Source organism: Arachis ipaensis, chromosome B2 (genome assembly GCF_059453495.1).
Source record: "Arachis ipaensis isolate K30076 ecotype BB chromosome B2, ASM5945349v1, whole genome shotgun sequence".
In the NCBI taxonomy this organism is placed as follows: Eukaryota; Viridiplantae; Streptophyta; class Magnoliopsida; order Fabales; family Fabaceae; genus Arachis; species Arachis ipaensis.
Window position 1 is genome coordinate 5,919,836 of NC_142437.1, and position 24,989 is coordinate 5,944,824.

General features: G+C 31.8%; 1 protein-coding gene across 1 annotated transcript; it reads left to right on the forward strand.

Moving 5' to 3' along the window:
• Window positions 1-18,551: 18,551 nt before the first annotated feature.
• On the forward strand, window positions 18,552-19,643 carry LOC107626682 (pentatricopeptide repeat-containing protein At2g15690, mitochondrial-like). Its single transcript, XM_016329581.3, has one exon. The coding sequence runs from the start codon at window positions 18,591-18,593 to the stop codon at window positions 19,641-19,643; it is 1,053 nt and encodes a 350-aa protein (XP_016185067.2). The 5' UTR covers window positions 18,552-18,590.
• The last annotated feature ends 5,346 nt before the right edge of the window (window positions 19,644-24,989 follow it).

Below are 24,989 nucleotides of genomic sequence, written 5' to 3' on the forward strand. Positions count from 1 at the left end.
ATTAAAAACGATAAGGAAAGGATTCGAGTGGGTTGCAACGGAGAAGAGTGTCTATGGGTTGTACATGTATCCTACAATAATTCTCATAGGTGCTTCCAGGTTAAAACTTTTAAATTTGAGCATACATGTGCAAGGGGCATGGGCAATAATGCTGCTGACCAACACTGGCTGAGTAAGAAAATTGATAAAAAACTAACTATCCATCCTCAGATGACTAGGAAGGAGGCAACTGATTTTTTGAAAGATGAATTTAGCATACATTCTCATGATAAGATAGTTTACAGGGCACTAAAGGAGGCAAGAGATAGAATTGTCGGAAGTGAGGGTGAGTAATATGAAAAGTTGAGGGGATTATCTATTTTAACTCCTACGCAGCAACCTTGGATCTATTGCACTCCTTGAAGTGATACCAATTCCATAATCCCCACCAATGTTTAATAAGATATATATATGTGTGTGTGTGTGCCTGGATGCATGTAAAAAAGGCTTCAAGGGTGATTGTAGACCTCTAATAAACTTTGGATGGATACTTTCTAAAAGGATACTTTGGTGGATAATTACTTTCGGTAATGGCACAAGATGTCAATAATCATTTCTATACCATTGCTTATGATGTTGTTGGATCAGAAACAAAGGAGTAGTAGAAAGAATATGGTATGACAATATTCCTATGTTATGATTTAGGTTGATTGAATGAATTATATATGCTTGTTTAATATTATAGCCCTTGCCTATGTTATGACTTGTTTCTGGCTTAGGTTCATTGAATGAAAATAAACATTAACTTACAAGCATTCTATATCTGTTCAAGACAACAAGATATGGATAATTCAAATCTTCATTCTTTCATTCATATTAACTAAAATAATCAACATACATAATTCACTACAATTCACATTTTTTCCATACCTTAAACAAACAAAGACCAAAAACTACAACAATTAAGCCTATAATTATGATCCAGAAGCTATTGCTTTTCTTGTTCTTTAGGTAAAGTATTTTGTTCTACATCAGCTATCCTGTTCTCTAATTCTTTCTTCCCAAAATATTCTTCAACATCTAAGCTCTGATCGCCATTCAATGTCATTGTTGGCTCCATGCACCTAATTCTTCTAATGTGGTCATCAACCCATACAAAGAATTTGTAACGTGGTTATTTCACCTAAATCAATTCAGATAGAATGAAAATGTATTGGTAAAAAGAACTCTCAACTTCATCCATATACATGAAAAATTGTGAGCTTACCTTGAAGAATGGGCATCCGAAAAATAGCTTGTTTGGGTTGGTGTTTGTCTTCGAGATGTAAAATATGACATACACCCCACAGAAGTGTTTTGGGACAACGCCATCTTTTTCATCCCCAGCTTGCACTGAACATGGGAACGCATTTACAACCGAGCCTTCTTGTCATCCGCCACCACCTCTGCGTCGTCTCGTGCTCGATGAGCCTCCATCACTGGCCATCAATATAAGCAACACCACCATGAACAACTATGAACAGCTGCTGCATATGTTACTTCAGAAAATTCAATTTAAATCTCATTAGGGCCACCTTTGCAAAATGACGTCGTTTTCATGACCAAGGACTTTTTTGTCCTGCAAACTTTAGCCTCTTTCCAGCATGACACCATAACGGACACTTGGACACCGCTACAACCATGTCAGTTAGTTCTGTTTGATTTGTGAGAGACAAATGGACAGAATGATAAAATTGTCCTCCGTTTGTAAAAGTCAAAAATTTTATTGTATTTAAATTTTGTTAAGAATATATTTGTCAAAAGCTTAAAATAACAGGAAATTATCTATCCTTTTCCTTTTTTTATAAATCAGTTCTATTTTAGTTTTGTTCTTTGAATGAAATTTTTAATTTTTATTATTTACTATTAAAATTTAGATAATGAATAATTAGTAATTAAAAAATTAATTTTTTCTTTAAATCACATTTTTGGACAGGACGATATGCCTTCTACATACTCTGTTGGCAATTTAACATTGTACCTGTCTATTTGAATATAACACATACAAATATAACTTAAATGACATAGTCTCTTTATATTCACCTAAGAAGTTTGCAGATTCGGATCTCCCTATCTTTGTTATAAAAATAAAATAAAAATAAAAAATAAAAAAATGAGAAACTTATCGAACAAAACGGTGCGAGACATACATATTTGTTTACCAATCCTATGTATTAGCCTATATCTATAACTTAAAAAAAAACTAAAGCATCCACCCAAATTCTTAATTTTTACGTTCTTGAATTGAGTTTAAATTTCTATAAATTTCTCACATTTTAGTATATACACATGGAAGATTTTTAATGCTCTAAAGAAGAGGAGATTGAATCTAGGATCGTTTTTTTTTTCTTTTAAATTTAAATACTAAAACTGATTAAGCAATTTTGTTATTGCTATGTCTATGATATCGATTATGTAAGAGACAATTTATTTTTGTCTCATAACAAATGAAATAGAAATAGAACAAAGAAGAGAAGATAATATAACTATGTATCCTAGTTTAACCATCTTGTAAAATGTGGCCTACATCCAGTCTCCGCCACAATTATGATAGAATTTCTATTATCTTTTCAAAGATTACAAACATCAATTCCCTAAAATTCTTCCTAATCTTATAGGGGACGACCCAAGCTTCTAACCAAGTTTGTTTCGACTAGGTTCACTTTCTAAACTCTCAACAGCTCACTCAACTTAGTAAAAAAAATCTCTCAAACTCATGACACAAAATAGAAATTACATCAAAAAAATTTTGACATAATAATAACTTTTCTATTCAAATTAACTCTCTTTGCCTTTTCTCTCAAATGAATTTTTCAAATATATACCTCACACATTTGTCTTTTACCATGAAAAATCAAATAAAGATAAACTGAGAAAGCAAGAGCATCAATGAATCAACCTGAAAGAGAAGAAATAAAATAGCTTGAAAGCTATGAGAAATCAGATTCAAGCACTCTCTCTTCTTGCCTTTTATCTTGACGAAATGCCTTTTTTGTGTAGGTGCATTATTCAAAATATCAAGCTTAAGCTATGATTGAGGTGCTATGGAAACTCAGAACTATGTTATCTCTTTTTGCTTCAATTTCTGACTAATTACTCCTTTTTATATGGGGTAATGTCTCCAAAATTTGAGCTAGTGGGTAGAGTCAACTTCTTTAAATTTGAACAGCTGAGTTTATCTTCTTCTCCCAAGAAATCAGAGCAAAAAATTAAAATAGAGTGACGTGAAAGTACTGAGGAGATGAGCAGCAGCAAAGTCATAGTCATAATGCATTCAAAGTGTTTTTACAAGATCAACACACGTAATATTAAACTTTGGCTTCAAATTTAATTTTCAACCTTTGATTTGAAACAAAAAAAGTAATCTCTGATTTCTTCTTTTTTTTAAAAAAATAGTGCTTTTTCTTTAAAGTAACTTCAAGTGGCTATTTTGTGGAGTTTTTTAATTTTGATATGAACCCTTTGATGGAGTATAGCAGCAATATGGGGGTTATTGGTGTTTCACGGATTTGTGACGGCTGGGTAGAAGAAATCGGTGGCACCGAGTGGTAGGAAGCAAATCGGAGACACCGATTTCAGGACGCAGATGGTGCACAAATCGGTGGGACCGATTTGTGTTCCCTGTCCACGCGTCACGCATGCAATTGCCTCCCGTGACTCGTGACTCCCTCATCCAAGCCCGTGACTCCCTCATCCAAAAGAGCAACCCCCCATTCAGTAGTATTCCTTTCACTCTCTTTCACTCTCTTTCACTCTCTATCCCTTTCACTCTCTTTCACTCTCGTCTCCTTCTCTTCAACACACACTCAACCCCACCACTTGCTTCCTGCATCACTATTGTTGGACCACAACAATTCAAAAAAAATGCCAAGAAGACCAAAAATTAAAGAAGTAAATTAACCAGAGCTTCATATTGTTAATTATCTTGGAGATCCAAATTATGTAAGTTTTTATTTTTTAATAATCTGATTTAATAATAATAATAATAGTGATAATATTAAATTTGATTAGCAATATATATTGTAATGAAACTAAGTAGACTCATGTATGTGTGTATAATTTTATTATTAGGTGGTTAGAAATAAAAATTAAAATGAGAAATAGTAGACCTGGTACAAGTGTGACTTCCATTGTACCTCCTTATCTCCCAACAGTACTTCTTTTGCATTTTGGTAACCCTGATCAACCAGTTACAACCATTCCCATATTCTGTACATTTGGCATAGAATGTCGTCGGTTTCGACTCATATACCCGATAGTCCACACCTCTCCGGATGGTATAATCTTTCATTGCCTTGATTACTGCCTCCCTTGAACTGAATTCCATCCCCACTATGAACTCACCATCCGCCACAACAGGAGGCGCTGCATACATCAAAATTAGTAAACACACTTTACCATGTAAGATCATTAAAGTCTTATTTTTTCGCTATTCCATCTACGTAAAGAACAACTAAATATAATCCATAACAAAGAACTATTATAAAAAATCAAATGCTATGGTCACAAATGCCTAGTCACATATCACATACATTACTCATCCGACTTATTGATCTGCTACTTCAGAATTTCAGATAGCTACCTAAGTTTACGCACCTGTGTTCATATACTGCGGAAACTCCGGTGCGTGCATAGCCTCCAAATCCAACGACCGCATGAAAGAAGGCTCCTGAAACGGATGCGGGTTTGCTAGTGTATTTGCAACTTCCGCCACATCTGTGTTCATGGCGCCGCCAGCTTCATCTTCGTCTTCACCTGGACCGACGATCTCATAGTTACTTTCAAATTCATCTTCGCTTTCACTATTATAATCTTCCAATTCAATGTTCCGGTCCGCTTCAGATTACTCAAACTCAATATATAACTCGATGCACGACATTCGGTGGCGATTTTTCATGTACATTGAAAACATTTCATGCATACTCGCTTCGTCCGTCACGTACTTGGTCTGAAATTGAACAAACCCACCAAACACAGATAAAGGATACCTGTACAAAATACACGATACTCTCCTACATCTTTGAGAATCTATCTTTTTACAAATCACACCTTTTAATTCCTCAAATGACAATGTGAATGGAATAACAACATCTAATGGATTTTCACACACAAATTGAACTCCCTCATATGTTTGCAATAAGATCTGTCCGTAATAATAAATCTTCAATACAACTCTATCATCCATAACACTACACGTATTTGACTATTCTCAACCTCGCAAAAATTTATTTTACAAAAATGAAGGAGAAGATTCAGAGCAGAGAAGAGAAGAGAAGAGGAAGAACATTAGCACCGGCAATAAAGAAATGGGGTTCTGTGAGCTCCTTCCAGTTTTTGTATGCATTAACGGACAAATCGGTGGCACCGACCGCGTGAACTCCCAAATCGGTGGGTCCGACTAGTTCACCCCAGATTAAAATAAAATTTTTTGCCGCCAGTAATCGGTCCCACCGATTACTGCACTCTTCGGTAAAATATTTCACCTCACACAAATCGGTGCCACCGATTTCATGTTGCTCAACGTCTCCCTCACACAAATCGATACCACCGATTTGTGTTACTTCTTCTCTGTTTGAAATCGGTGGCAACGATTTCTTCTCCCTAACATTCCAAAAAGCAACGCCGTCATAACAGTGTAAATTACCTGTAATAATCATATCCCAGCATAACTCACACCCCCAAATCATATCCAAAAAAATCAGCCTATTTTGTGTGCACTAAAATAGTAATTCAGTTATTGCCTTTTGTTTCTGAGTCACTTTAGGTTTTGACTTTTTCTCCATTATTTTACCTTTTCTTGCTTTCTTCTTTGTTGCTAAATAAAAAAGAATCATTTTTTTCCTTTGATTTTAGTTTTACCTAAATTAATGAAACTCCATTTGCAGCAACAAGCTTGTCTTTTTCTTAAAACCAATGGGTTGGACTTAGTTGTTGATATATGTTTACATTATTGATTTATATACTAGCTTTATTTTTATTTTTGTCCAAGTAGCAACATTATAGAGTATGGACAAATTATTCTTCTTATGGGTCTGCTGCACCCACACATTTCATCAAACTATTTTTGAGCTTTTAACTCAATAATATATATATATATATATATATATATATATATATATATATATATATATATTTGTCATCATCAATAAATAAATTGTTCCAAACTTATACAAAAAAAAAATTATTTTTCAAACTCAACACACATCACATCTCAAACTAGATAGAATATCAATAAATAAATTATTTATCCATCCAAATTATTGAAATCTTCAAGAAGGAGAAGATGGACATACCTCTCAATCAGTGATGGAATAGAGCTTGAGGCGAGATCGACAATGGAAGCAAATCACTTCATGATTTACCTTCTTGCTTTTTTCTACTACGGATCAAGTCAATAGAGCTCCCTCCAACCTCAAGTATTAAGGGTTCTAGGATTAAGATTTTCTACCGCGGTTGGCATGAACCAAAACTTTGTAATCCATCGTTGAAGTAGTGCATCGCTGCTTTTCTTCTTCCGATAGATCGCCATCCGCATAGGATCAAAACCGCTCCTTGCAGCGCCTGTGATGGGTAGCTTCACCACCAAACGCCAAAGTGGAAGAATATTAACGATTTATGCTCTTGCCGCTCACCAAATGTTTCCGTGACTACGGATCGGGGTCAATCGTTTCAAGTAGGGGTGTTATTGGTTTGGTTTAGTTTAGTTTTGGACCAAAAACCAACCAAACCGATATGTTTGGTTCCTACAAACATACAACCGTTCGATTTGCTGCTTTTACAACAACCGAATCAAACTGAATCGGATCAACAACGATTTGGTTTGGTCGATTTTTTTTTTTAATTCCTAATGTGCAGAATAAGAATCACAACAACTAGAAGTTTAAAATAATCAATAAGCTGAAATAATAAGAGTACATTACATTTTCAATCCAAATAACTAAACATAAAACAAATACACATAAATAAACATGAAACAAGCACACTTAAAAATGTCTAACAAATACAATTTTAAAACCAAACAAACCAACAAACACACTTAGCAACTAAATAACAACTAAACCATCCCTATGATTAATCTAAATTCACACCAAATTCATCTCCAGTTCGTACAATTTCTACAAAACAAAATAAAAAAATTAATATAAATTATAAATTATAAATCAATGCGTAATTTCCACAAAACAAAATATATAAATCATTGGAGAAGCAAACGAACAACAATATATATATATATAAATAATGAACAACAATATAACTAGCAACAACAACCAAGAATGGACTAACCAGCAACAATAAGAATTACAACAAATTGAATAATAAATTAGATCAAAGAACCAGCAACAACTACCAAGAATGTATTAATCAGCAACAATAAGAATTACAATAAATTTTACTGAACAATAAATTAGATCAAAGAACCAGCAACAACAACCAATAATGTACCAACCAGCAACAACAAGAATTATAATAAATTTTACTAAACAATAAATTTTACTGTGTCTATCAACAACAGAACCAGCAACAACCACAAATTTGACTCCAAAAGTGGTGAATGTACTAACCTCCAGACATTGTTGAGTTGCAAGAGAAGGCTTCCACTTCTGCAGTTCTGCTGTTGCTCGGCGAGGATAGTCGTTGCGACGGAGACGTGGTAACGGAGAGGGCTTCCCAGACTTGGTGACTGCGACGGCCGCGACGGAGAAGACCGTTGTGGTTGGGCCTCGCGACGGCGTGACGAAGAACGGTGTAGGGGAACCGCTTCTCGGATTCCGTGAGAACTGAGAAGGAGGCGTTGCGGATGAGAGAGATTCGGACTGATGGAGGGAGGCGGCCAGGCGGTATGGATGGAGGAGCCGAGCAGGGAAACGGAGAATGGAGAACTCAGAAGCAAAAAAATGAGGGGTTAGAGTTACGGGAGGCGCTGAGAGCTTGAGACATTGTGACTTGGGCCTTGGGGGGTTGGAAATTTTTGTTGTTAGGTTAAAGGGTAACATGGTTAAAATATTGAAATGTATGTATATATTCGGTTCGGTTTCTATCAAGCCAACTGAAAACCGAACCGAACCGATCGATTTTGTCGAAAAAACGGTTTTTTCGATTTCTAAGTCGGTTGTTGTAATTTTTGTTTCGATTTTGTGATAATTTTCGGTCCGGTTCAATAACTTACACCCTTAATTACAAGGAAAATCACGTATAAGAAGTCTATTAGGTGAGAGAGAGGCATAAATGGTTAGGATGATTAATTTAAATTAGCATACTGTTAGTTTTGGGGGTGACCCATCCAAGTTGTGTTGTGAGTGTGTTGGTGTGGGTCGGATTGATCCGGCCCATGTCTAGTGCAAAAAAAAAAAAAAAAAAAGTGTCAACAATACCTTCTGCCGATTCATAATCTATATATCTAGATAGTAGTGGTAATTTCATTTCTCATATATATATATATATAGCTTTAAGAATTTTTCTCATGGTATCTCTCAAATCAACAGGTTAAAGATTAATTTGTCGCGAATTTGAGCTCTATTTAAGGATCTGTCGCAGGCCAATAGATTGTTGCATACACAATATAAGATTTGAACTCCCAATACTTACTTAAACGGACGAGGAAACTGATCGCTCAACCAACCCAAATTGATTTCACGTAATTTTAGACTTTTAGTTGATGACTTTACTTAATAACTTAATATGATGATAAGATTCCCTCTTTTATTAATTGTTTTTGGGTCTAAAAGAAACAATTTACTAGAAAGATTTTAAGTAGAAAAAATCATATAACAATAAATTTTTTTTTTGGTCTTGAACAATAAAAACTTAAAAAGTATTCTTTTCGGGGCTCCATGAAAAGATAGTTCAGTTTTTTAAAATATTTGTAAGCAATGTACAGACAAATATGGACAATAAATAATTTTTGTAAAATATGGACAATAAATTTTATATGGGCAATGATGTATACCTACGGCCCAGTCAAATTCTAGTGGCTCTATTTTAGAATTTTTTGTTTGGATTCAAATGCATGCTTGCACGATTGACAAAAATCCAAATCTTCATGGCAAAAATTATAAGTTGGAATCTTTTCTCAAAAAAGGAATCTTCTATAATTTTTTCTCTCTTGATTTTCCTTTCATATACAAGGGTCTTCATAGATCGAATTTGATCTGCATATTTACGATATTTATCTGAATCCGATCCAAAATATGTGGATATTCACACTAATAAAATTGGATTACGAAATTCATATAAGTATTCTCATATTCGCAGATCCGCAAAATAAATAAATAAATAAGTAAATATTTTTTTATATTTTATTTCAACTAATAATTATCATATATGTTATATTATTTTATTTTTATTTTTTAAGAAAAATATATTTAATAATATCTTACGAGTAAACATGTTAAAAAGAATTAAAAAAAATAATATTTTATTAATTTTTTAAAATATTTATATATTTTGCAGATATATTCAAAATCTGATCCGATTAACAAATATGCGGATGGAATCCAAACTTAAAAATCATAAATATTGGATCCAATCCGCGTTTACCCTACTTTCATATGCTTTTATTTCACAAATTGCAGTCACGGAAAGTAATTAATCGCATACACAATAAAGCCCTTTTTTTTTTGGAGAAAATTAATTATATCAGTAGTTAGGGTAAAATGAAATCTTATACTATGAAGCTCGAAATTATTTTCTTAAAGAATAATTTAATTATATAAATTGAATAACTATTAGTTACAAATACATATACACACGCACACATAATTTTATAAATAACATGTTTTAAAATAGAGAAATTTACTTATTGGTGTATTTATTTATAAAAAAGTCTAGGGGGTCAGCAATTTTTGTGTTTTCTGGCCAACACTTAACCATCAAAACAATAGTGAGTGATCTCTTACCATTAGATGTAATCTCCCACAATTAAAAACACTATTGATGGCCAATTGATGGTTACAAAACATCAAAATTGCTGGCCCCCTAGCATTCTTCTTTATTTATTTATTTTTATTAAAGATATGGAGACTCGAATTCACAATCTCTTAGATAAATATGAAAAGACTATGTTATTTGAACTATAATTCATTGGCGTATTTTTCTAATTACTAATGCTATACGAGGGTAAAAAATTTACTTATAGAATTTATTGGAATAATATTCCAATAAGATGAGATTTGATGGTGATATGCTGGATTGTGAGTTTGGGGTCTTCTCACATCATGTGAGATGCAGGTTTTTTATTTTATTTTTAATTAAAAATATAATCTCTTAAACTATGAGAAGCTTTTGGATTAATCTTTAAATCTGACAAGATACACTTATTGGTAAGAAAATTATATGGTACAGATGTAAATATGTACAGATTTAAAGATTTGCTTACTTAAACCACACTTTTTAAAGCCACACTTTCCACTTAAAACCGTAGCTCTTCACAAAGAAAAGCGTCACCTAATGGAAAAAAGTAAATTAGAAGATTTAAGAGAAGAAATAATTAAGTTATCAAAATTAATAGATCAAAAATTAATGATTTTAACTAATGTTAACTGTAATGACACCGAATTCTTAAAATCAATACAAAATGATTTTTCTCAAAATCTTTATTTTACTATAAGCTTTATTGAAGGACTTCAAAAACCTGAAAAAACTTATTTTTCACACGGAATTTCTAAGAAATATTATCATGGAAATGATTCCCCACATCTTTATCATACTTTTAACCCACAATTAAATTCTATAGTAGATATGCTTGAAGAAATACTAGTATTCATAAAATTTCAAAGAAATAAGGGAAAAAAAAATCCAAAAGAAGAAAAATTTCAAAATATAATCAACATAACAGATTTAAAAGTAAAACCACCACTAAAATTATGAATATTGAAGAAAAATTAGAAGAAGTTACAATGCTTTTTAAACAATTAAAAATGGCTCAAGAAAATAATATTATGGAACAGGGATTTCAGATAGAAGAAGAAATAGTAAATTCTGAAAATATAGAAAATGAAGAACACATCCTAGATTATTCAAGTGACGAAGAACCAGCAATTCCAATACAAGTAAAAAATGAAGCTGGAACATCTAGGGATAATCAATCTCAATTTAAATGGGAAACAGGTTTTGATAATTATGCTTTTAAAAAGGGGTTTATAAATAAAGATTCAAAATATACAAAAATACCATCAAAATACGTTCCTAAAATTCAGGAAATGGAAGGAGAAAGAATGCTCGATTTAGACTGTAAAACGAATGAAAAAGAAATTTTCGAAAACTGGTTGAATTCCTTCTTATTATAAGCCTTTACTAATCCAAAACTTAATGAATTATCTGGAAGAGACATTTGGAATTACATAGGGTTTCATACTAAAGGAGCTATAAGAGATTATATGACATCAATAGAAAACCAAATAATAGAAGAATTAGCAACAAAAATAACAGCTTATGATAAGATATTATATATAATGATGATTCTATATAAAGAATTTTTTGGAAAAAATATTATAGATCATAAACAAGAAGTCTATAATAAAGAATATCAAGAAGCAAAAAACCATTTAGCTAACATTCACATATATGATCTATGTAATGTGGAGTCTTATATATGTGAATATAGAATACATTATTACAAATTAAAAGAAGAAGATAAAAATCATTATCTTAATATGTATATAACAAAACTTCCATATCCTGCTAACGAATTTATTATGGGAAGATTTATAAGAGAAATAAATAGAGGAACAATTGAAAATAATTTTGGTGGAACAACCTCTGCAATAAGAGAGGAAATAAAAGAACGATGTATGCAAGAAGCAACTCAAAAAAGATTTGCAAATATAATTAGAATTTGCTGTCAGGATAATGAAGAGATACCTCAAAAATATGGTCTTAATAAAAATTTTCAAAGAAAAAGAAAATATCAATTTAGAAAAAGAAAATACTATCCAAACTGGAGAAAAAAGAGGTATTTTAGAAAAAGAAATAACAATAAAAATAAGAGACAAAAAAGTGATTATTGCCCAAATAAAAAAGAAAATTGTAAGTGTTGGTATTGCCAAGAAGAAGGACACTATGCAAATGAATGTCCGAAAAAGAAGGATAAAAAGGATCTTACTAAACAAATAGAAATCGCTAAGTCTTGTTTCATGGAACCTTTAGAAGAATCTGATGATAATTTAGACTATATTTTTGAATATGTCTCGGAAACAGACCCAGAGACTGAGTAATAATGCTACATTTATTACTATAAAAATAACAGAAAAATTTATAAATGCTTTCATAGATTCTGGAGCAACACAATGCTTTGCTAGTTCAAATACAAAACTTGATTGGAAAAAATTAAAGAAACCATTAAGAGTTAGAATAGCTGACAAATCAATACATAAAATTGACCAAAAAGCAGAGATGGTTGAAATTTTTATTCAAAATTATAGGTTCATTGTTCCATCTATATACATGTTAGATTCTGGAATGGATTTTATCATAGGAAATAACTTTTTAAAACTATATCATCCATTCATTCAAGAACTAACATATATAGTTTTAAAAGCTCCACACGATTCTTCAATAAATCAAAAATCAAAACGTATAAAAATACCGACTACTACTATAGATAAGATCTTGAAATTTAAAATATTTTCTATATTGGAGACATGTTATTTAAATTTATACTTTCAAATAAATATCCCAAAAAATAATCTTGAAATAAAGATAGAAGAACTTTTGAATGAAATTTGTGCTGAAAATCCTTTAGATATTAAAAATACAAATAACGAATTAGTAAGCATTAAATTAAAAGATCCGACAAAAGAGATAAATGTTCCAAATAAAATCCCTTATTCCGCAAGAGATAGAGAAGAGTTTTCATTAGAATGTAGAGATCTTTTGGAAAAAGGAATTATAAGATTAAGTAAAAGTCCTCATGCGGCTCCAGCCTTTTATGTCGAAAACAATAATGAAATTAAAAGGGGAAAATGAAGAATGGTTATTAACTATAAGAAGATGAATGAAGCAACTATTGGTGATGCTCATAAACTTCCAAGAAAAGATTCAATTTTAGAAAAAATCAAAGGAGCAACTTGGTTTTCATCTCTTGATGCAAAATCAGGATATTGGCAACTTCGTTTAGACGAAGAAACAAAGAAATTAACTGCTTTTACTTGTCCAACAAAAGAATCAACAAGTGTGTTGCTCTATGAATGGAATGTATTGCCATTCGGATTAAAACAAGCTCCAGGTATTTATCAAAGATTTATGGAAGAAAATCTAAAAGAGTTAAATGAATTTGTTTTAGTATACATTGATGATATACTAATTTTTACAAAACAGGATAGAGAAGATCATCTTCAAAAATTATTAATAGTTTTAGAAAGATGTAAAGAAAAAGGATTAGTTCTTAGCAAAAAGAAAGCAAGAATAGCAAAACAAGAAATAGAGTTTCTTGGATTAATTCTATCCACTCAAGGAAAACTAAAACTTCAGCCAAATGTCCTAGAAAAGGTAAATTTATTTCCTAATAAAATAGAAGATAGAAAACAATTACAAAGATTTTTAGGGTGTATAAATTATATTTCTGATCAAGGATTCTTAAAGAATATAACAGAATACACTAAAAGCTTATTTCCAAAAATAAGTACTAAAAAAGAATGGAAATGGGATGAAAAAGATAGTATGCAAATTCAAAAGATTAAAGAATTATGTGAAAAACTTCCAGAACTTTATATTCCAGAAGAAAATGACTACTTAATAGTAGAAACAGATGCTTCAGACATAACCTGGTCAGGATGTCTAAAAGCTAAGAAAGCTATAAAAAGTTTGGAGCAAGGAAAAGAATCACTAGATTCTAAAAATTCCCCAAAGGAATTACTTTGCAGGTATATTTCAGGGACTTTTACTCCAACAGAACAGAGATATACCACTCATGAAAAGGAAACTCTAGCAGCAATTAAATCTCTTAAGAAATGGAAAATTGATTTACTACCCAGAGAATTTACATTAAGGACAGATTCAAGCTACCTAACAGGTTTCATACGATATAATTTAAAAGTTGATTATAATCATGGACGATTGGTAAGATGGCAATTATTTTTGTTACAATATCCAATAAAAATTGAATATATTAAGGGTGACAAAAATGTTATTGCAGATACATTAACAAGAGAATGGAGTTCGTCTACAACGCATTAGATCAAGAAATTCAGAAATACGAACAAGAACTCGAAAAATGCAAGCATTGTCAGCAAATAAGGACACAGATCCAATCCCTCAAGAAGGCCGTCAAAGCAATGAAATCAACACAACAACCAAAACCATCAGAGCTCAGCCAGCTAAGCGTGGTGGACAAATCAGGTGAAGAAAAAATTCCAGAAAATAAAACAATTGCTGAAATTATCAAAAAATCTACCCAAGATAAAAAATATTATGTAATTTATAATGGCCCCATGAAAGGAGTATATGATGCCTGGGAAAAAGCAGCACCATTTACACATCAATCAAGGATAATTCATAAAGGAGGGTTTTTAACACTGGAAGAAGCAAAGGAATCTTTCAGGGAATATGAAGCTCTTCATCCAGAGCAAACCCTAAAAAGAGCAGATAAAGCTCCAATTCAAACCCAGAGAACAGGGATAATAAGAAACATTCCTACAAGGGCTGAAATCAAAGAAAAGAAAAGGGTCTGTAGATCAAATCTCAGAGAAACCCTTAATATAGTCCTGAACTGGACTGAAGAAAAAAGAGCAATTTTAGGATATTATCCTATTGCCAAAGAACAGCTAACAAAGCTGGTTATATTTCCAGATGCATCCCCATCGGACACCTATCAGTTTTTCCAGTATGGATTAATTGATACAATTTTAATTTTTAATGATCTAAAAATTATTAGTGAGTTTCCTGCAGGATTCGTTGATGCAGTGAAGAGATTTAAAAATATGATTGACAACATAAATCCAAGGGATATATCCCTAAAATTTACGAACAGTCAACCTATTTTTAATAAAGAAGAAGAATGCTTGGTTCCAACACACCAAGTAATATTCATGTCCGTCTTTCCAGGAAATTTTCAACCAATTGATCAAGTTCAAGATTTAACAATCTACAGTCATGAAGGAAGGCTAGCCAGCACACTAGCAAGGGTCTTCGAAAGAACTCAAAAGATAACAAGGGAATCTCACACAAGAATTAATTATAAAAGCAGAAATACTTTGCTTGTGTCTAGTAAAAGGAATGAAATTGAAGAAAGAGAGATGAGACTCTTAGTGGAATTTGAATCAGCATTCTACAACTTGTCTGGACTCTTAGAAAAGCTCCCTGAAGGGATAAAGAGGAATCTCTGCTATCTGATAAAAGAGAGAGAAGACCACAAGTGCCAGCTATGCGTCTCAGAGTTATCTGAAGAAAGCAATAATAAAACGGAATCAACCCACATGATAAAGGAAGAAGACAACGCATCTGAAGGACACATAATGAAAGAGGAAGACAGCACATCTGAGGCATCTCTCAACATTATTGCATAGTGACGTAAGCGCTTAGGTCATAGAGCACCAACAATGTAGCTGGTGCAAGATAATAAACAATGATGTAAGCAATGACGTCATAAGAAGGGTAAGGATGGGAATTGTCCATCAGACCCAACCATTATAAATAGGTTGCTTAGGCAATTGTACAAGGCATCAGAAAATAGAAAGCAGGAGGCAAAGAGTACTCAAATGCTAGAAGAGCAAGGAGGAAGCTGTCGAGGCGATTCTATGATCTGAAGAAGAATTCCCATTAGGGAAAAATAGTTCTAAACTCCCCTCTGGAGTTAGTATTTACAATCTCCCCTCTGGAGATAAAAACACCTTATGTAAAATATATTAAATAAAGGAAGTTTTTCTCCAGAAAGGTATGTATTCATTCTAGTCTTTCAATTATGAATTATTTAGAAAGTTTAGAATTAACAGAAAAATCTGATTATTATAGATTAACTGCTTTATTAGATAATGAAAAACAGGCTGTTTTAAAAACAGAATTAAATCTCAAATCAAACGAAAATTTTAATAAACAAAACCTTTTAAAAGAAGTTTTTAATAGAAAAAATATAATATACTATGGAAAAATTCAACTTGAAGCCCCTATAAAGATAAAATCCACAAATGGAGAACTTGAAATAGCTTTGATAAATGATGAAGAATTAAGTAAACAGATTGAGAAAATTAAGGATCAACAAAAAAGATCTAAAATTGGATGGATTCATATTAGTACTATACAAGTCTTAATCAAATCTACATATATGAAAGGAATTAATTCACCAATAAGCTTAGCAATCTGTGACAAAAGAATTACTGATGACCCAATAGATCAAATAATTGGAATTGTTCATGGAAACTTGGCAAATGTAAATGTTAAATTTAATGCCCATCTGGGATATGCTATACCTTTATCAACTGAAAATCTTGGAAGATCTATAAGTCTGGCTTATAAATTTCACAGAAAGAATCTAATGGAACAAGATGATGAACCATTTTCAATTACATATGCAATAAATTATGCTTTAACAAATAGCCATCATAGTATAATATTTAAAAACAGAGAAAGAATTTATGTCGATGAATTATTTCAGAAAATTGTAAAAACAGAAATACCAAAATATAAAGCTATTGAAAACCCAGTTCTATTAATAAAAGAACCGTCAGGAAAATTAGTTTCATCGAATTTTCAAATTAGAGAATCTAAAATTAATAGCCCTTTAAGTCTATCTAAGTTGAAGATTAAAGAAGAAAATTCTGAAATAAAAGAATTAACAAAAAAGGTCGAAAAATTAAATGAAACCCTAAACACTAAATTATGACAATAAATAAAGAAGAAATATATGTAACCTATCAAGACAAGAAACAAGAGCTTTTTGAAAGAGAAAATCGTTTGAATTATTTACAGTTTTCTGAAATAAATCAAAGAGCATTTGAAGCTCTAAAAATAATCTATGACAAGTTAAAAAGAGAAGTTGAAGAGCTAGAAAAAATAATAGAATCTCTAGAAAATAGTGATGAATCAATGATAGAGTTTGCAGAAATTTTAAAATAAATAATGAAGCATAAAAAGATTGAAAAACCAGAAAATAAAATAAAAAGAAAAAGGGCAGAAAAATTAAAAAGTAAAATAAAAGAGTATAAAAGGGAATTAAATAACCTTCAGATCAAAATTGATGACCTTATAATAAAAAGGATAGAAATAAGAATAAATATAAACAAGTTGGAATTAAACTTAAAAAATTTATAAATGCCTGGAAAACCATATTATGACTTAAAAGAATTAAAGCTGTTGAAAGAAAAAATGGAAAATGAAGTTGAAAAATTAAGAAGGTATTTAGAAACAACAGAAAGTGTAGAAATAAAAGAAGTTTTTGAGGATTTAAGAAATTATATTAAAGAAAAAGACAAACAGATAAAAGATTTTATATACAATAATCCATGCAAAAAAGAATATTATAAACTAAAACAAGATTGAAAACTATAAAAATGAAATTACAATATACAAGGACTAGTAAAAAAAAAAAATTGCAAAATTGGTATCAGAGCCAAGTTAACGATTAAGGGTAACACTTTCTCCTTAAGCAACACTTTTAGTGATACACTTTTAAACCAAATAAAAACAAAAATCTGTAAATCTGTACCAAAGTGCATCTGTACACTAGATGGACCCTTATTGGTAATAGAGTCGCGCGCATCATCATTATCATCATCGATTCTTCTTTTCTAGATCCTTTAAATTTAACTTTATCATCATTATCACTGTCTTCATCGTAATTTAAAAGCCATGTATTATTATGGAAAAGTCTAAGGAGTAAGTAACTTTTGTATTTTTTGGCCAACACTTAACCATTAAAAGAAAAGTGAGTGATTTTTTATTATTGAATGTAATCTCACACCATTAAAAATACTATTGATAGTCAATTAATGATTACAAAATACTAAAGTTGCTGCTCCCTAACATTGCTCTATTATTATTTCCTTGAATAAATGACCATTTGTACCCATGAGAAATGAAAACGCTGACATTTGTACCCATGATAGCTCGAAACTAACCTTATACCCATGAGAGATGCTGTCCGTATGACAAAAGTGCCCCGCCTTGGATCTGAGCTTGGTTCGTGCCTTTCCGAACCTACGTGGCACTCCCAAACCCTCCCCCAATCTGAGCTAACCATTCACCATCATCATCTTCATCTTCTTCACCATCATCATCACCATAACCTCCATAACCTCCATCACCATCACCTCAGCACCGCCACAACCACCTCCCTTCACCACAACCTCCGGCGACAACCCACACCGCCGCGCCCCTTTCTCTTCTTCGTCCCCTTTTCTCACCTCCGCTGAGCCCAGAAACCACAGCGCCAGCTCCTCCTCTCCACCAAAACAGCAAAATTTTCAAACACCAGCATGAATCAAAATACACCTAAATCCACTAACATGCATTTCTAACTAATCAAATTAAGCAAAATGAACTAAAAACAATACAATGAAAGAAACAGAACTCAGGAAAAAACGCAGGGGATGGAAAATTATTCTTCTGCAATTGTTCCACACAGCCTCCAAAATCAGAACTCCATGGAGCTCAAACTCCACTCATCAATGGCGTCACTGGGACCCGTTCCCCGCAAATTAAACACTGTCATCTCATCCCATTCCAAATTCCCACACTTCTCTCCTCCGAAGCCTTCCGATTGCTCTCTCCCTTCCACTCCTCTATGCTCCTACGCCGTTCCCGATTCCAAGAACCCCACCACCAACAGTAACAAGGTCCAACCCCGCCGTAAAAACGCCACCCCCACTGGTCGTTTCGCTCAAAAGACCCAAACTTCACGGAAGGAGAATCTTCCCAGAGAACCAAAACCCAAACTTGATAATACTCATAATAGGGTCGACCAGAACCGCCAAAACGCGCTGTTTGATGCAACCACCCTAAACGTTAATTTGATTGAGTTGTGCGAAGAGGGTAAGCTTGCTGAAGCTTTGGAACTCATGGGTCAAGGTTCTGTTGCTGATTATGGTGTTTTTCTCGCCATGTTGAATTTGTGCGAGGGTACGAGGTCGCTTGAGTATGGGAAAATGGTTCATGAGTTCTTGAGAAGATCGAGGTTTCGAGGGGAGGTTGAATTGAACAATAGGTTGATTGGAATGTATGAGAAATGTGGTAACATGAATATTGCACGCAAGGTGTTTGATCGAATGCCAGAGAGAAACATGAGTTCTTGGCACTTGATGATCATTGGATACACTGAAAATGGAGCTGGTGATGATGCTTTGTTGGTTTTTCAGGAGATGAAGGAGGCAGGGATACGGCCTGAGAGTGAAACTTTTGCATTGGTTTTGGCTGCGTGTGCAAGGGAAGAAGCTGTAGAGGAAGGATTATTGCACTTTGAATCAATAAAGGAGTATGGAATTGTTCACACCATAGAGCATTACATGGAGGTCATTAACATTCTGGGTAATGCCGGTCAGTTGAATGAAGCTGAGGAGTTCATTGAGAGTAAGCCATTTCAGCCTGAAGATCACATTTGGGAGGCTCTTCGAAATTTTGCTAGGATTCATGGAGATATGGATGATGAGAAATTGAAGGGTTTGAGTGGCCAGAGGAGGAGCTGGCGCTGTGGTTTCTAGGCTTAGCGGAGGTGAGAAGAGGGGAAGAAGAAGAGAAAGGGGCGCGGCGGTGTGGGTTGTCGCCGGAGGTTGTGGTGAAGGGAGGTGGCTGTGGCGGTGCTGAGGTGATGGTGATGGAGGTTATGGTGATGGTGAAGAAGATGAAGATGATGATGGTGAATGGTTGGCTCAGATTGGGGGGAGGGTTTGGGAGTGCTACGTAGGTTCGGAAAGGCACGAACCAAGCTCAGATCCAAGACGGGGCACTTTTGTCACACGGACAGCATCTCTCATGGGTACAAGGTTAGTTTCGAGCTATCATGGGTACAAATGTCAGCGTTTTTATCTCTCATGGGTACAAATGGTCATTTATTCTTATTTCCTTCACAACAATTATTAGATCATTTTTCTAATGGCATGTATAGTAATTTTTATTTTCTTCTGCAACAACACCATTAGCATCATTATCAATTTTCACTCCCTATTATATACCATTTATAGCTAATTTATCATCATCAACAACAGTAGTGGTGGAAAATAATAGTGATGTATTAAGACAAATAAATTATACTCAGATCTTGAGTTCTAAAATACCTCATCCCTTTATTCAATTATTTTCTCTTATTGTTTACAGAACGGATCTAAAAAAAAAGTAACAATAATAGTAGGGATTGATTTTTCTTTATTTGCAACAATAAATCAAAATTACATATGGAGTTATATACATACACCTGGGGGTTGTCTCGGAAAATGTCTATCTATGATGAGTAGGGTATATTTTGAAAAACACAATGAAAAATAACCACAAAAATACACACGACCAATTAAATGTCGAAAAAAATATCTGGTCCAATATATATAATTATATGGTATATATATAATGTGGACAATGTTCATCCTATTGTACTGAAGGTGTACATAATCATCGATAGCAATACTCCAATAATGTTTATATATCTTTTGGACCACCTTTATTAATAATTTAATATGTATCATTCATGGGCCATCTTATTTCTAAACATGTGGATTCTTGCACCTTTGGGGTGTATGCTTCTTGTATTCTTTCATGTCAATCAATCAAATATTGTAACATCATTATCCCGGCTTGTTTCTTTCCATCTCTACAAATTTCTAACCACACATACACCTATATATATAGTCGAAAAAAATTATAAGGAACTAAGATTTTATTAGTCATTATTAATTAATTTTTTATTATTAAAATTATTTTTTAATCCTTATCTTTTAAAAGATTTAGAATTTAAAAATTTTAGGGTTATAATTTAACATTTATAATTCAGAATTTATTGTTTACAACGATCGAAGGAGGTGAAGGCAGAGTGGTTGATAGCAGTGGTGGTGGAAACTGCAACAATGGGTTGTCAGCAACAAAAAGTGAAGTTGTGATGGTGTTAAGAGCAATGTTGGAAAAAAGAAAGAAAAAAATAGAATAAAAAGAGTTAAAAAAAAAAAAAGATCAACTTACATTTATTCAACTAAAAAAAAGAAATAAAAAAAAGAAGAAGAAAAAAAATGTAACATTAGAGAAAATATTTTTCTGTATTTGCAGCAAATTTTGGTGTAACACGAAGATATTTAAGTGTATTGTTTAAGAATTTTTGGTGTTTTGTATCACCATCTTTTTTTTTTTATTTATCTTTTCCTTTTTGTTTTACTTTCTCAAGTTTTTTCTTGTTTTACTCTCTTAACAAGAATAAAAAAAAAATCAAACAAAGAAAAAGAAAAAACACATAATGTTGCAAAGTTACTTGGAAGATGATGAACTTACATTCATTCAACTAAAAGAAAGCCTCATCTATCTGATCTTCTGCTGCTTCTTCTTCTTCTTCTTCATCTTCTTATTTTATTTTCTCATAATTCTTTTTGAATTCAACTTCGTAACTTCCTTCACTTTTTGCAACGATTTTGAGAGATTTTTGAAAGATTTTGATTTTTGTTTAAATTTTGAGCATTGGAGTTTTGATTGAGGAAGAAGAACGCTTGTGCTATAAAAGAGTTAGAGAAGCGCAATGTTTGCATGTAATCTAAATTGAGAATTATTTTTGTTAGGTTTGGACCAACTTATATAAACTTGTATACAAAAAAAAATGTATATGTAACAACCTTTCTAATTTTAACACCTCCTACACTATTAATGACTTAAAGTCTTAAATGTTAGAATATATATATCTTGCCATCTCTACAGAAAATGCCAACGTGGATTACGAAAATTCGTTATAGTCTTACGTCCCAATTCCACAAATTCATGTTCTACTATTGTAAGAAATAATCTAGTTCTCACGTCTCGAATAAAACTTATTTATATAAGTAACGGAAGTTGTATAAAAATATTTGACTCTACTATACCTGCCTACCTTTCTACTAATATAAAAGAGAATTGTATTAATGATATATCAAAATTAATTTGATATGAATTCAAGATGAACTACTCTGATCTCTTTCATTACGGGAAAAAAGAAGAATTATTTGTTATTCATGTTGGTGACCATATCATTAAAAAAAAAAATTAAACGTGCTTTACAAGGATAAACTAACGAGTAATTTTAAAGGAAAGAGTTTTTTATTGAAAAATAATTATTATAATGTATTAAAAAATTTTGAGAGAACAAATTAATTATTATGACGAGAGAATTTAAAGTCTTATAATGTGAGACTTTTTTTTAAATATTAATCCTATAAAACTCATAATATAATATTCCTTTAAAAATTGGATGATATACTTTACTTAGTGACACTTTATTTGATCTCAATAAGAGTACCAAAATATAATGATTAATGAACTATGAGATTTTAGGATCCACAAAAACTAATTATTATAGTGAGAAAATCTAACATCTTATATAAGTTTTTTTTTTTTTTTTTTTTTTAATCTTAAGTGACTCATGTAAGTTTCTTGGAACCTTCGTCCATGTCCAAATAATTAATTGGTCAATTGGATGCAAGAATAGGACACGGTAACTTAAATTTATACCATATGTGCATGCACCCAATTAAGGTAAATGATAAGGAAGATTTTAACCTTTGAAGGATAAAGCAAAATAACAAATAAATCCAAATTCAGTCTATCCACACAATTAAGAGACAGAAGATGACAAATTAAAGAAAGAAACATTGAATGTGGAAAAGATGGCGTTAGGACTTAGGAACACATGGTTGGTTTGGCCACTTGTTTTTTTCTTCATCATCTCTTCAACCAACAAGAACAACCCATACGTACCCTAAATCACATGTATGTTTTTGGGTGTTAAAATATAGAAATCAAAATCTCAAATATTTATTTTATAAGGAGATTAAATTTACCTATAGTATACAAGATGCATGATTAGATATTTGTTATTTATTGACGTAAGAACATAACTAACATTTTTTCCTGCAGAACGTAAGAACATAAATTTATGTGTTAGTTTTTACAACAATGTAATTCAGGTAGATTGATAGATACAGGCATACAGCTTTCTTTTTTTAAATATTTTTTAATTTAATTATAAATATAAAACATTATTGTTCAAAAAATTATTATGTATGTGCTAAACTAATTTAGCCACCACTTATATTTTATATTTTCCCTTGCCAAGATTGTGAAACCCCCTCACCATACTCCTTTTTTTTTTTTATTAAGAATTTGATTAGTTTAACTAAAAATATTTTTAAAAAATATTAGATAAATAAATTATTTTCATAATTAAATTTGATCAGTTCAACCAAATCTTTCTTTTTTTTTCTTATGTCTTTTTTTTTTAACTAAAATTTTTGAATATCAATTGTTAAGTTACTAATTAGATTAATTTAGTTAAATTTAATTACTAAATAACTTAGTTATGTAGTATTATTATTTGGTAATCCAAATTAGAATTTTAATTTGACGCTGACAATAAAATGGCCTGGTACGAGTTTGCCTAATACTTTACTAATAGGAACTTAGTAGTAATCTACTTTAAAAATAAACAGACATTTGTACTATTTAGATTTCTACATAATAATTTTCTCAAAATAAAAATTCAAGATAAAGTAGATAAAGAATATTAGTGCGTATAAAAAATAAGGAATATAAATAAGACAATTATTTTAAAATATTAAAAATTAAAAATTATATCGTATAATCAATAATTTGGGATAAAATATGCTTCTTTTTTTTATCACTAACGTTTATGATTAAAAAAAAAACTCTTAATATTTAATTTTATTTCTAAATTCTTTTATTATATCAAAATTATTCTAAAATACTTTTAATTTGTGTTAAAATTATATTTTTTATTTTATCTCTAATATTTTATGACATAAGAGGCGTTAGGAGTGGCAATACCACCCGAATCTGTGACTGCGGGTACCCACCCCGCCCTACCCGTTCGGAGCGGGTAATTATCCGCCCCGTACCGGGACGGATTCTTAGCAGGGCGGGTTCTTGGACGCGGTGGAGTAGGACCGGGTTTATGTATTACTCGTCTCTACCCGCCCCGGTATATATATATATATTATAATTTTAATATATAATATGTGTAATATATATAAAATAATTAATAAAATAATTGATAATATTATATCATATTTTAAATTTTATTTTAATTTATGTTATGTATGTGATGATGGTTATATAAATCTTAAAATTTAATTTTTTTTATTAGATTTTAATAATTATAGGGGTGGGTAGGAGCGGGACGGGACGGGTACCTACGAGGGCGGGGTGGGTATATCTGCGGGAGTGAGTTAGGGTTCAACTTTTTACTACCTGGAGATAGGAGCGGGACAGATTTTATGCAGGTTATTGTAGGGCGAGGCGGGGTTGGGTAGAACAAAAACCCGCCCGTTGCGATCCCTAAAGGACGTGTTGAATATTTTCATAATAGGAGGATGCTCCCATAAAGATGCATAAAATGTCTTTTTGTAAAGACACTTATGTGTCGCATTATTATTGAACATATTAATGAACCAATTATTTTTGAATTTCTTAACAAACTAGAATAAAATTGATTTTTTTATAACAATAACAATAAATCTAATTGTTATCCGGTCTGGTCGAACCGACCAATTTACATAACCTATTGGATCATGATTTTTTTGTTTGGTTTTTTCTAAAACAAAAATCAGGGATATATTTGTCTTTTTATCAAAAAATTTAGACATGATTTGGTTTAAATTGTTTAAATCGATCGGATCAAATCAGGTCTAATAATTATAGTGCGGACAATTGGATTTATTATTATTGCTATAATAAACCGATTTTATTATGGTTTATTAAAAATAAATTATTAACCGATTTAATAAATATATCCAACAATATCATGACACATGTAAACATTTAAAAAAAAATATTTTTAGTATCTTTATCAAAATAGTCTCCTTCATAAT